We start from the raw sequence: 13,085 nt of genomic DNA, 5'->3' as shown, positions 1-13,085 counted from the left end.
ATCCTTCCCCCCAAAAAACAAACCCTAAAATTCATTTCACAGACCATATCTAAATAGGACAAAAGCAAAACAGCCATTGGATATCTGCACTTTTTAACCATAGGCGGGTCCTATGGTTCAGATATGAAATGCTTCCAAGGGTTCACATGATGAAGATTTGCTTGGTTTCTTTTTTGCTTCCTGGCCACTATGAAGTGAACAGCTTTGCTCTGTGGCATTATTCTACACTTCTATGATACTCTGCCTCATCACACTCTGACCCAGAAATGACAGAGCCAGATGGCCATGGACTGAAACCCCTGAGCCAAATAAACCGTTTCAAGTTGATTCCCTTGATGTTCTGTCATAGAGACGAGCTGACTACAACAGTCCCATTTCAAGTGCTCACCTGATTCGGTATGTGAAGAAATAGTGTGGTGGGTGGACAGAGCTGAGTTCTGGCAGAAATGATGTGGACACTGAAACTGTAATATCTCCAGTTGTTGCTACACACTCTGGGTCGTGAATATATCTAGCAAGGAAGGAAATTAAGCATGTTTAAATCAACTTGCTTCAATTCTCTCTCTCTGTTTTTTTGGGGGGGGGGGGTTTTGTTTTTGTTTTTTGTTTTGGTTTCTCTGTGTAGCTTTTGGAGCCTGTCCTGGAACTCAATTTGTTGACCAGGTTTGTCTTGAACTCACAGCACTTCACCTGCCTCTGCCTCCCAAGTGCTGGGATTAAAGGCATGCACCACCACCACTTAAATGGTTTAAAGATACAATGTACAATACTTTCCTTATACTTTATAATTAAAACTTGAAGTCATATCGATACAATCCTGTTGAACTTGAATTTCATAATTATTGGAAAACATTGGTGACTCTGGTTCAGTATAGGCAGCAATCAAAGATCCATGGTAGTGATACAAACCATGGATCAGTAATCAGTTTAGAAATTAATAAGGACTCCTCTTGGGAAACTTCTGACACCTGACCATCCTTGTTAAATGGTGAGCATGGGCAATGAAAATATGTACAAACGTAAAGATCTTGAGCCTCTTAGGCATAATTACTAATTCCTGCCTCTAATGGAGAAGTTCATGAAATACACTTAACCTACTGTTTCTGACATGAAGGCTACTATGAACTAGTATCACCTGGAACCACCTCTACTACTAACTGCCAACATTTGAATGTTCCAATTAGAGATAATAAATGTTTGCCAGGAGTAAGTTGTTTATTTGCTACTCATAATAAACCTATTAATCGGCTAGCTTTCTTGTTTTGCAAAGAGAAATTATGTAGTTACCGCCAAGCTACTATATCACATGTAGTTTTTCCTCTTGATTTTTTAAGACAAGAAAAATATGAGCTGATTAAATGTTTGGATGTTTTGGCGTTAGTGTGAGAATCAATAGTGAGATTTAGGACAGTGAAGTTCATTTCTTAACCTTTCAGAGAAATCTCATCTCAGATATGTGCAATAGTTAGCCTTTTCTGATTTATAGTCATTTCAATCCCCAAAGTCCCAACTAAAGTACCTGAAAATCTGGTCTCTGATGATGGGGTAACCACCTGATACAACATTGTTGACATAGGATGTAAACCAGTCAGTAAAAGTAGCACCTATAAACCAAAAGGGGGAAATGAGCAAATGGGGAAAATCCACAGAGGAAACAACCAACTATAATTTCACTATAGTTAAGGTATGCTACCCAAACTAGAAATGTTTACAGGTACAATTCTATTACTCTATTAGTCCAATTTCTTTTCCCAGTTCATCTTTATTGTGAGCTTGGGGTATGCCAAGTAAGTGCATTGGTATGCACTTGTACATAGACATGCAGAAGCCAAAAGACATCACACCCCTGCTCTATCACTCTCTACCTTATTCCTTCAAGACAGGGACTATCATTGAATCTGGAGCTAAAATGGCATCCAATAAGGCCCAGCAGTCCTCCTGTCTCTGCCCCATAAAATACTGGGCACACATAAGTAATTTATGGGGCATACCCATAAATTACAGCATGGGCACACCCAGCTTTTACCTGGATACTAGGACTTGAACTCAGAGCCTTATGCTTGCACATTAAGTACTCTTAACCAAATGAGCCATCTCTCCAGCCCTTCTGCTCTCAATTCTATTTACATTATGTCCTTTCTGTTCTCTACCACCACTATCCCTGGTCCCTGCCCAAGTCTTTTTAGGGAATTCTACAGCTATTTCCACTTATGTTGTTTTGTGTTTTATACTCAAAATAATTAGTTTTGGTACAGTGATAAAACTATTTGTCTATTAATTTCTAAAGCATATAGAACAAAGGAAATAGTTACATCTAGGAAAAAAAGCATTAAGAAAGGTTATCAGGCACCTCTTCTCAATGATGAGGGTTCACCTTAGACACATCTTGATATACACTCAAAAGGCTGGGCGGTGGTGGCGCACGCCTTTAATCCCAGCACTCGGGAGGCAGAGGCAGGTGGATCTCTGTGAGTTCCAGGCCAGCCTGAACTACCAAGTGAGTTCCAGGAAAGGCACAAAGCTACACAGGGAAACCCTGTCTCAAAAAACCAAAAAAAAAAAAAAAAATACTGGCACAAGCCAGGCCCGGTCTAAACATCACCAGAGACATGACTTTGTAGAATTCTCAGGTCAATACCAAAGGGGTCAAGATGCTCATTAGTACAGATTCGGTTGCACAGTGGTCCTCCATATTCTCAGTGATCAACTCAATGCAGAAAACATTTATTATTCTATCAGCCCAGTCCATACTATTTGCCCATGTTATAGTAAAAGGATTCATAACAAGTATTTATATGAGTTAAGTTTAAACATTCTAGGTAATACAACATAATTATCAAACCTCATCTTTTTTTGTTAGTATAGCTAAATGCTTAGCAATATATAGTACTTAGTTAATGCTGTTCACTGAATTTTTTTGTAATCTGGTTTCAATTAACCCAGTTCCAGATGCTCAATTGATATCACTGATTATGTTTTTTTTAATTACCAGACTTTCATATTTGCTACAATGGTTATTTATTTTGTCTTACAGCAGGCAAACATGAAAATGAAAGAAAGAAATTCAGAAACTAACAGCAACTTTCCTTATTGACCAAGAAGCCTTTAATTCACAAACTGATCAGCACTGCTGGGCTGGAGCTGTGATGGTCATCTCTGAAAATATGCTATATCAGGATACCAAGGAAGATATGAACACAAGTGTCCTGATGGTGTTTAGCTTAGAAACAGGGCACCATGTAAGTCAGTGTAAGCTAAAAGCTAGGGCCGAAATTTAAAAGCCTGCATAACTTGGGTAAGGATGAGCCCTTTTTAGATACTGTGAAGTATATCAGAAACCCAAATCATGTCTCAGTATTTAAAAAAAAAAAAAAAGACACTTGTTTTCTGTTCTAGGTTCCAATTAGAAGATAAAACTAAATGCCAATATTCATTTATTTACTTAGTGCTGGTGACTGAAACTGGAGCCTTGCCCATGCCAGGCACATAGTCTACCACTGAGCTATCCCTTAGCATCTTCTGTGCTATGAATGCACAGGGAAGATGCTTATGTCAGAAATGCCTTAAAAAGCAGACTGAGGATGTAGGAAGCTAGTGCTAGTGAGCAGTCTCAGCAGGACGAGACTGCATGAACAGCCAAGGGTGAGCTGCACTCACATACAAACTAGAGTGCCCCGAAATTAGTAAGAAACACCTTCACAGCCAAGGAGAACAAGTGCCAAGGAGTCTGTGAAGCCTGTCGTTTGTAATACCCACTCATCTTAAAGAGTGATACTGCTTAGGTCTACTGTGACGTGTTTAATTACCAGCAAATGAGAAAAAAAAAATAGTCACTTTAAATAACAGTACCTTCAATTATGTATTAATATGCTCAGTGGAAAGTCCATGGATATGTTATAGGAACTGTAACTATCAACTTGACACAGACTAGAGCAGTTCTCAACCTGTGGGTCATGACCCCTCTGAGGTTGAGGGACCCTTTCACAGGGGTTGCCTAAGTCCATCCTGCACATCAGATATCTATATTATGGTTAATGGCAGAAGAAAAACTATAGTTATAAAGTAGCAATGAAATAATTTCATGGCTGGGGGTCACCCCAACATGAGGAACTGTATTAAAGGGCTGCAGCATTAGAAAGGTTGAGAACCACTGGCCTAGTTTCACCCGAGAAGGGAGTCTCAATTGAGGGCCTGCCCAAATCAGACTGGCCTGTGAAGGACTGTCCTAATTATTAACTGATGTAGTAGAGCCTGGCCCACATGCATAGCACCACTGCCTGGGCAGATGGTTCTGGGCAACATAAGAAAGCGAGCTAAGCATAGGCCTGTGGGCGAGCCAGAGAACAAGCAGCACTCCTCCATGGCCTCTGCTTCAGTTCCCGCCTCGGTTCCTGCTCTGGCTTCCTTCCCTCAATGGCAGACTGACCTGCAAGCTGAAACAAAGCCCTTCCTCCCCGAGCCGCTCTGTCAGGTACCCTGTCCAGCAACAGTAAGGTTACAGGACCTACACCACTATTTAAAAACTTAAGACTGTACAAGATACGGCTAAGAAAACACAAGGGCTGCCTGCCCCAAGAGAAAACAGAGACACAGAATTTTATAAACCAGGAAGTACTAAGAGATGCGAGTATAAAGTTGCCAGCTGCTCAAGGAACTAAGTCTCACCAATTCATTTTCTTTTCTAAACCAATAGGAAGAAGGGAAAGGTGACTTTTCTATGTTTCTCTTACCTATGATAAACATGTCAATAGCAGCAGGATTCCGAGCCATTTGGTCCTACAGGGAAAAACAAAACAAAACTGATACAAATACATTTCCTCTTGTTCCTTAACTAGATCTCTGGGAACAAAGCAAAATAGATACAATACTTATGTAATCCTTGTTGTTGTGAGTAACTGTCTTCCAGGCCAAGCAATCACCATCTTGGAGAGTTCAGCTGCACCACCACCACCGCTGCCCCCTACCATGCACACACACACACATGATCATTCCAGCTATTCTGGTTGATGTTTATTACCCATCTCCATAGAAGAGCCCAGAAGGGTTCACAATTCTTCCACCAGTCTCCAGCTGCTCCTACCACCTGATATATAGTGGTGGGGAAGACTAGGTGAGGCTGGGGCTCCATCTATACAGCTATGGGGAAGTCCTCATACCTGCTGGCTAAAGCTTCTGAGGTGCAGTCAGTTCGTGGAGGGAAACCCACACACCTATAAGTAGTCCCTCACCTGTGAAACATAGTCATTGGTTCACCAGAGTGAACTTTTGGGACTCGTGCCTCGGTTTGCCATTGAGACCTTAGGAGGAGGGGTAGAGAGTACTTATGTCTCTCCTTGAGAAGGAATTTTAGCAACACCTATCAGTTCCTACTATTATAATTTCTGTGCTTAGATTTATTCTATAAAATGTTTGGAGGCACCTCTCAATAAAATGAAAACATAGAATGCTATTACTATTGAGACAAGAAACTATCCTTTAAGAACATAACTAGCAAGTAGAAGTGATAAAATAAATAGCTTGTTATCCTAGAAGAAAGGACTTTGGATTCAGAGTTAAGAGACTCGAACAATTCTAGGATGTTCAAAAAATAATAATTTTACGCCAGGCAGTGGTGGCACACGCCTTTAATCCCAACACTCGGGAGGCAGAGGCAGGAGGATCTCTGTGAGTTCAAGGCCAGCCTGGGCTACAGAGTGAGTTCCAGGACAGGCTCCAAAACTACACAGAGAAACCCTGTCTCGAAAAACCAAAATAATAATAGTAATAATAATAATAATAATAATAATAATAATAATGTATTCCATATCACCAAGTGAGGATATTAGTTCTCTAGTTAATAAAATGTATGATACTCCAGCCTATTTACATCCCTGAATGTATCCAATGCATGTATTTACAGTACTGTCAGAACACATGTTAAAGCCGTAATTAAACCCATTTCCTACTTACTGGACATTGGTAGAACACTTCGTTTTTATTCCGGCCCTCTGCAGCTTCCACAGCTATGTACTGACTCAAGCCCGTGTGAATGCAAAAGGTTAAAGGGAGGCAGTATTTCAGTCCCTGTCTCTGCTGAAATCCTCCGGCAGCAGTGTCGACATCTAGTAAATCTTCAGAGCGATAGTGATTTGACAGTGCCATACTTCCCAGCAACCTGAGGAGAAAACAGACTCAAACGGTCAACCTGAGCAGAACCACGGACACACAGTGCCACAGGGCTTTTGTTTCATTTTTCTGATGAATAATTTCACACAGGACATTTTCTTTTTTGTTTTGCTTAAAACAAACAAAACCAGGGTCTTGCTATGCAGCCCTAGCCGGCCTAGAATGTGCTATGTAGTGATGCTGGCCTCAAATTTGAGGTAATCCTCCTGCCTCAGGCTCCAGATCACTGAGATTCTAGGCATTAGAATTATGTATCAGCATGCCCAGCCACACATTGGTAATTTTCTAAGCACTGGTTAGAATACAAATTCTAAATCAAGAATATCAAAACCACTAAAATTTCTGTATATTGAATTCACTTTTTTTTCTTTCTTTTTTTGGTTTTTTGAGACAGGGTTTCTCTGTGTGTAGTCCTGGCTGTCCTAGAACTCATTCTGTATGTTGTAGAATATTATTTTAAGATGTGTTACATTTATTTATGCTGTGAAACATTTGTTTTATGATGCAAAGAAGCATTCCTTTCTTTTATGTTGCATTTGTTTAACTCTGTGAAGCTGTGTTACTGTGCCTGTCTAAAACACCTGATGGTCTAATAAAGAGCTGAACGGCCAATGGTAAGGCAGGAGAAAGGGCAGGCGGGGCTAGCAGGAAGAGAGAATAAATAGGAGGTGAAATAATCTGGGAAGAAAGGATCGAGAACTGAGAAAGAGAAGGAGGGGAGGACTGCAAGGGCCAGCCACCCAGCCACCCAGCCACCCAGGCACCCAGCTATACAGCAAGCCATGGAGAAAGAAGTATAAAGGAAGATATGCAGACACAGAGAAAGATAAAAGCTCAAAGGCAAAAGGTAGACAGGTTAATTTAAGAAAAGCTGACCAGAAATAAGCCATGCTAAGGCCAAGCATATATAAGAAAGAATAAGCCTCCATGTGTATTTATTTGGAAGTTGGGTGGCAGGCCCCCCAAAGAATAAATAACAATAACAACACCGTAGACCAGGCTGGCCTCAAACTCACAGAGATCAGCCTGCCTCTGCCTCCTGAGTGCTGGGATTTAAAACCTGGCTTAAATTCACTCTTCAAATCAGAATATCCTTATTTAGATTTAAAAATTAAATATCTAAAGTATCTAGATGCCAGCCTTTTTAGAAGAAATATAACTTTACTGCTTTTAAGGAACTTGGTGTGGTGGTTCATGCCCGTAACCCCACACTAAGATAAGGCAGAAAGAGGGCTGGAAGAATGGGACTAGGACTATACAGTGGGTTCTTGGCCACCACGGGCTAGAATAACCCTGTCTTAAAAGTACATTCAGCAAATGCCACACACCTAAAATCCCAGCTGTTCAGAAGGCTGAGAAAGGAGGCTAATGAGCTCAAGGCCAACATGTAAGACTTTCACTCCAAAATTTAAAAAAAAAAAAAATTATATTATATATGGAACGGCCAGTGCTTTTGTGACTTGCTATTTATGTATGCACATATCCTCATATATGCACACATATATATTAATAGCTAATTTAATGATTAAAGGAGTACATTTTCTGACATCTTTATCTTGATTCAACTTTCAATTTATCTCATGAAACCAGACAGCAACAAATGTAAACCAAGTCTAAATCTTATCCAAATTGTCACAAACTTGAAATAGACATGGTAGAAACTAATCTCCACATATATGCATTAACATCTGTGTGTGTGTGTGTGTGTGTGTGTGTGTGTGTGTGTGTGTGTGTGTATGCCAACAATACTGGTCTGGTAAAGAGTCTTCTCCAAATCTCATTTCTTAGGTAGGCAGACAGACAGAAAAATAACCCTGTACTGAAATTCATGAGCTATCTACCATGTCAGTTCCAGACAACTCTTAACAAAGTTCAGTTCTGTTTTCTCTTAAAATAATACAATTTTTTTCAGCTTTTTCAGGTTTCAATTAACTAGGAAAACAAACTAATGCAAGTCCAAAGGCACTGGGAGTCCCTGGATTTAGAATTACTGGCCATTGTGAGCTGCCCACCGTGGGTGCTAGGAACTGGAGACCTCTGCAAGAGCAGCACTCAGTCTTAACCATGAGCCATCTCTCCAGCCCCCTAAACTGACCTGTTTATGACCCATTCCTAATATTTCATTTCTGAGTACTGCTTTGTGCTATCAGTAGGATCCCCTTGGAGAATCCCAGGGCATACTCAACCCAGACTTGAAATCATTAACAGTTTCCCATAATCCCTCACACACAGATTCCATCAAGATAATGCAACAGTCTCCCTGCACTCTTGGTAATTTACAAACACAGTATCTTTGAAATAGCTTAATTGCATGAAAGTACAAAAGGAATAGACACATTCCAAGTTTATCAATTTAAAAACTGTCAACAAATTTGATGGCTACTATAGGGTTTTCTTTTACCAAAAAACAAACACTACAATGAATACCTCAACTTGCAAAGATTTTTAAAAAGGCCATTCAAGAGCAGGGTGGTGGTGGCACACACCTTTAGTCTCAGCACTGGGGAGGCAGAGCCAGGCAGATCTCTGTGAGTTCGAGGCTAGCCTGGGCTACCAAGTGAGTTCCAGGCACAAAGCTACACAGGGAGACCCTGTCTCAAAAAACCAAAAAAAAAAAAAAAAAAAAAAAGCCATTCAATTATAAGCTGTATTTGAGTAAGACAAAACTCTATACTTTCCTTAGTTTGGTGTATACAGTTCTGAACAAGTCATGCTTTTTTACAAGTATAATAGACGGAACTCGTATCAAGGGTTTTTTTTTTTTGTTTTTTTTTTTTTGCCTAACTTGTAACAGGGTAAACACATCAAGTGCTTAACAGGTTAAATATACTCACAAATACACACATATAAATATCTCTCCTGTATCCCACAGCTCCCAACCAGATCTCAATTTAATCATAAAAATGTGTTGGCAGGAATAATGCTTTTATGAGACAATTTTAGTAAAATTTAATTTAACCTATAGATATCATCTTATAGATTGCTATAAGGAAGAAGTGGGAATCCACCCTCTTTATAATACATACATTCACATGTATATATAATATGTAAACAAAATGTACTTTCATTCTAGAATGTAATGTCCATTTCTGAGAATTACTCAAACATCAAACACCTTACCCTGGAACCACTAACTTCTGCCCATTGTGAATCCGGTATGAACAGCGATAATCATCAGGGAGCTTGCAACCAATCTGAGCTTCCACAGCATCCAGGTCTTCCTCACGTGCACCTTCTGCAGACACACACCAAAGACAGAAGTGTGTATGCACAATCAGACTTCAATCTAGTAGGTCAGCTGCCAAACAACCCATGAAACAATCTTATAGCAAGTGAATTCTGTTCAACATATACTGTCAAAGTACAGGGCAATGAACTGGAAATTGATTTTAAACACTGAACGAAGTCCTTAGTTTCCTCTCGACAGGGGAAATACTGGCACAAAGTAAAATGGAGAGGGGTTCCAAGGAAATTAACAATTATTTTTTTTTACATTATTTAAAAAAAAACAAAAAAAAAAAAAAAAACCTCACTTTTCCAAACCTAATATATTCATACTGAAAAAACAAAAACAAAAAACTAGAGTTTTAATGTGACCCTTTATGGGAAATATGGGACCTTAGACAGATGTAGGTTCATGCTGTGAGGAGCCACTAAGTGGAACTCGAGAGCACATTTGAAAACTTGCCCTGCATTTTAGCTGTCACAAACAGGAAAAAAAAAAAAATACCAAGAGAAGAGATCCACTTCCAAGCAACAGCCCCTCAGGCTGTTGGGCCAAACCTCTCATTATTGAATGATTATGGCAGAAAGGCTATTGAAGACATAAAAAAATAAATAAAACAACCAACTACCCCACCAACAAAACACCCTACAAGGTAGCACATGACTAACCCCAGGAGTGAGAGTTACAGTGAGCTCAGAAACAGGATAACACAACAAAATCAACAAAACACAAGAGGTCAATCAGGCATCTAGAATCTTCTTGATTCAAGCAATTGCCAATTCTCAAACAAGTGGCCAAAGAGAGGAGCCCAGCTTTAGGCAATACTATAGGACTGATGGATTTAAAATAAAAAATAATAAATAAATAAAGGGTCTAGAGTCCACAAAGGAGAAAAGGACCTGTTCAAATAAACAAACATGGTTTGGGCTAAGTTACAGAAAGCCAAGTCCTAAGAAAAAGTGAACTGGAAACAAATCCGCCCTCACAGACAAAAAGCCTTGTTTTTCCAGTTACATCAACCCCCTGACAATCTGCAGCAGAAGCAGAAGGAAATCTCTAGAAGAAAAAAATTATGACCCTAAGACCCAAATATTGCTGTGCAATCACTCAAAAGAACTAGTCTTCAATAAAAACAAGAACTGACTAAAGAGCATGCTAAGTGTTGACACATCCATATGATCCTAGACCCAAGTTCTCAGGATAAGAAATAGGCTAAAAATTAAAATCCCACACTAACACCAGGGAGCTCAGTGACGGGCACAGAGTGAAGGACTCAGTGAGGCCAGGAACTAACATGCACAGGGACTTGAGCTGGAGCCCAAATACCCTCCCATATTAGAACTAAAGCTCTTCCACTGTCCAGGAAGTGGTAAACATTAAATTCTACTAGACTTCAATAAATCAAAAATGCATATTTTAATCTATACTGTGATTACTAAAAAGGAAATAAAAGGGAAAGCAAAGAAATTAAACACAAGAAGGTGAACATATTTAAATGACATGGTTAAGTTCAAATATATTAGTAAATAAATTAAATATCACTAAGCCAAATAATCTAATAAAAAGACAGACTAGGTAAAGAAAAAGGGTTCAAAGATGCAGTACAGAGGTACAGAGCAAAGGCTTAGAATGTGTTAGGCCTTGCCAGGCGGTGATGGTGCACACCTTTAATCCCAGCACTCAGGAGGCATATCTCTGAGTTCAAGGCCAGCCAGGTATACAGAGCGAGTTCAGGACAGCTAGGGCTACACACACACACAAAAAAAAAACTTTGTCTGGGGATAGGAGGGGGTATATTAGGCCTCAGTTTCAATTTCAGCACCGAAGTAATAAAAAGTTCTACCCAAGAGACTCAGTAGACACAGGGGAGAAAAAAAAAAACTGGCATGGCTCTATTCAGATCACACAAGAGAGCCTTTAAAGTAAATAACTTCATTAAAACTAATGGAGAACTTTCATAATAATAATAACAGCAAAAGGTTAAATTCACTATGTAGGAATCAATTTTATGTACCTCAGTAAAACAGCATGCACACATGCACACACACACAAACACATATTATGTATATACATTTATTTCTCTTAAAATTTAGAGTACACTGCAAGGGGCAGCAGGTTAAGCAGGAAAGTACTACCTTCGGTGTGTGTATGTATATGTATATATATGTATGTATATATATGTATATATGTGTGTGTGTATACCATAGGTGGTACTTATACACACACACACACACACTTTTTTTTTTTTTTTTTTTTTTTGAGACAGGGTTTCTGTGTCACTTTGGAGCCTTTCCTGGAACTCACTCTGTAGACCAGGCTGGCCTCAAACTCACAGAGATCTGCCTGCCTCTGTCTCCCAAGTGCTGGGATTAAAGGCGTGCGCCACCACCACCCAGCCCAAATGTATTTCTTTAATGTCAGAGCTAAAATGACAAAAAAACACTTACAAGCAGTGGATTAATTTTCCACTGCTGCATGAAGTATTAGCAGCTTAAAACAATACTCATTTGTTTGCCTATTTTGCAAGTAAATGTGAGGCTAGGAAAGCTGGGCAAGGATCCCTCCTTAAGCACCTCTCCCACGTAGGTGCAAACCTTGCCCCTCTACTCTAGGCTTAGCTGAGAGGAGGTGGAGTACACTGAGCCCACCTCCCAGGAAACCAAGCCAGGAACTCATTGTTTCTGCAGATCTAAAGTTCAAGCACAACTCCACTGGATCCTCTGTGTAGATCCCAAGGTTGAAATCATGGTGTTAACTGGGGTGCTAGCTCATTTTACCCATCTTTTGCTTCAGATCTTCTTTAAGCTCACTTAGTTATTTACAGAATTCAGCAACTTGCAGTTTTTTCAGTGAGGCCCTCAGTGCCTAGCAGCCACCTGACATTCCCTATCATGTAGCCTTCTCAACATAGCAGTTTGATTACTCAAAGTCAACAGGAAAAACATTATGAATCTCTCTGCCTTCTGAAAGGCCCACATGCTTTTAAGAATGTACTTGATTAAGGGAGGCCCATTCATGATCATTTTCCTTTTAATTAACATTCAAATTCAATTCATTTGGCACCTTAACTATACCTGCAAAATCTCTTCACATTTCTTAAAAAGAAAAAAAACAGAGAATAGTGATTTTAAATAATTGGAATATATTAAATAATGGGAATCAAAATAATTGTTATATCACTGGCTATATGCAAGGAGAAATAACTGTACCATGCATGTATACCACTGGCTGAAAATCTTGGGCTACTTCAGAACAGTGCCTACCACAGTAGGAAATGTCAACAAACCTTTCAGTAACTAATAGAAACAAAAAGACAGGCCTGAGAGAAGGCTCAGTGGTTAACAGCACTGGCTCATCTTACAAGGACCTGAGTTCAACATCCAGAACCCACACAGCAGCTCACAGCCATCTGTAACTTGTAATTCAAGGAATCTGATGCCCTCTTCTGGCCTCCAAGGATACCAGGCACAGCATATGGTACACAAATGTACGTATAGATAAAATGCCCACACACATAAAATATAGTATTTTTTCATCTTTTAAAAAATAGGTAATGAGCTGGGCGATGGTGGTGCACACCTTTAATCCCAGCACTCAGGAGGCAGATGGATCTGAGAGTTCAAGGCCTGCCTGGTTTACAAAACTAGTTCCAAAATAGCCAGGACTACACAAAAACAAACCCTGTCTTAAAAAA

The 13,085-nt window shown here is 39.7% G+C and overlaps 1 protein-coding gene and 1 non-coding gene across 2 annotated transcripts in view; both read right to left on the bottom strand.

Annotated features, from left to right (window-relative positions):
• Positions 1–13,085, bottom strand: part of Fbxo3 (F-box protein 3) — a 35,723-nt gene that overhangs the window by 9,255 nt on the left and 13,383 nt on the right. Inside the window, 5 exon segments of the mRNA XM_036184109.1 lie at positions 389–511; positions 1,520–1,604; positions 4,731–4,776; positions 5,950–6,154; positions 9,286–9,400. Coding sequence (XP_036040002.1) covers positions 389–511; positions 1,520–1,604; positions 4,731–4,776; positions 5,950–6,154; positions 9,286–9,400 — 574 coding nt within the window.
• On the bottom strand, positions 11,920–12,058 carry LOC118583309. Its single transcript, XR_004944893.1, has one exon.

Source organism: Onychomys torridus, chromosome 4, assembly GCF_903995425.1.
Source record: "Onychomys torridus chromosome 4, mOncTor1.1, whole genome shotgun sequence".
Lineage (NCBI taxonomy): Eukaryota > Metazoa > Chordata > Mammalia > Rodentia > Cricetidae > Onychomys > Onychomys torridus.
This window is presented reverse-complemented; position numbering and strand designations above follow the sequence as displayed.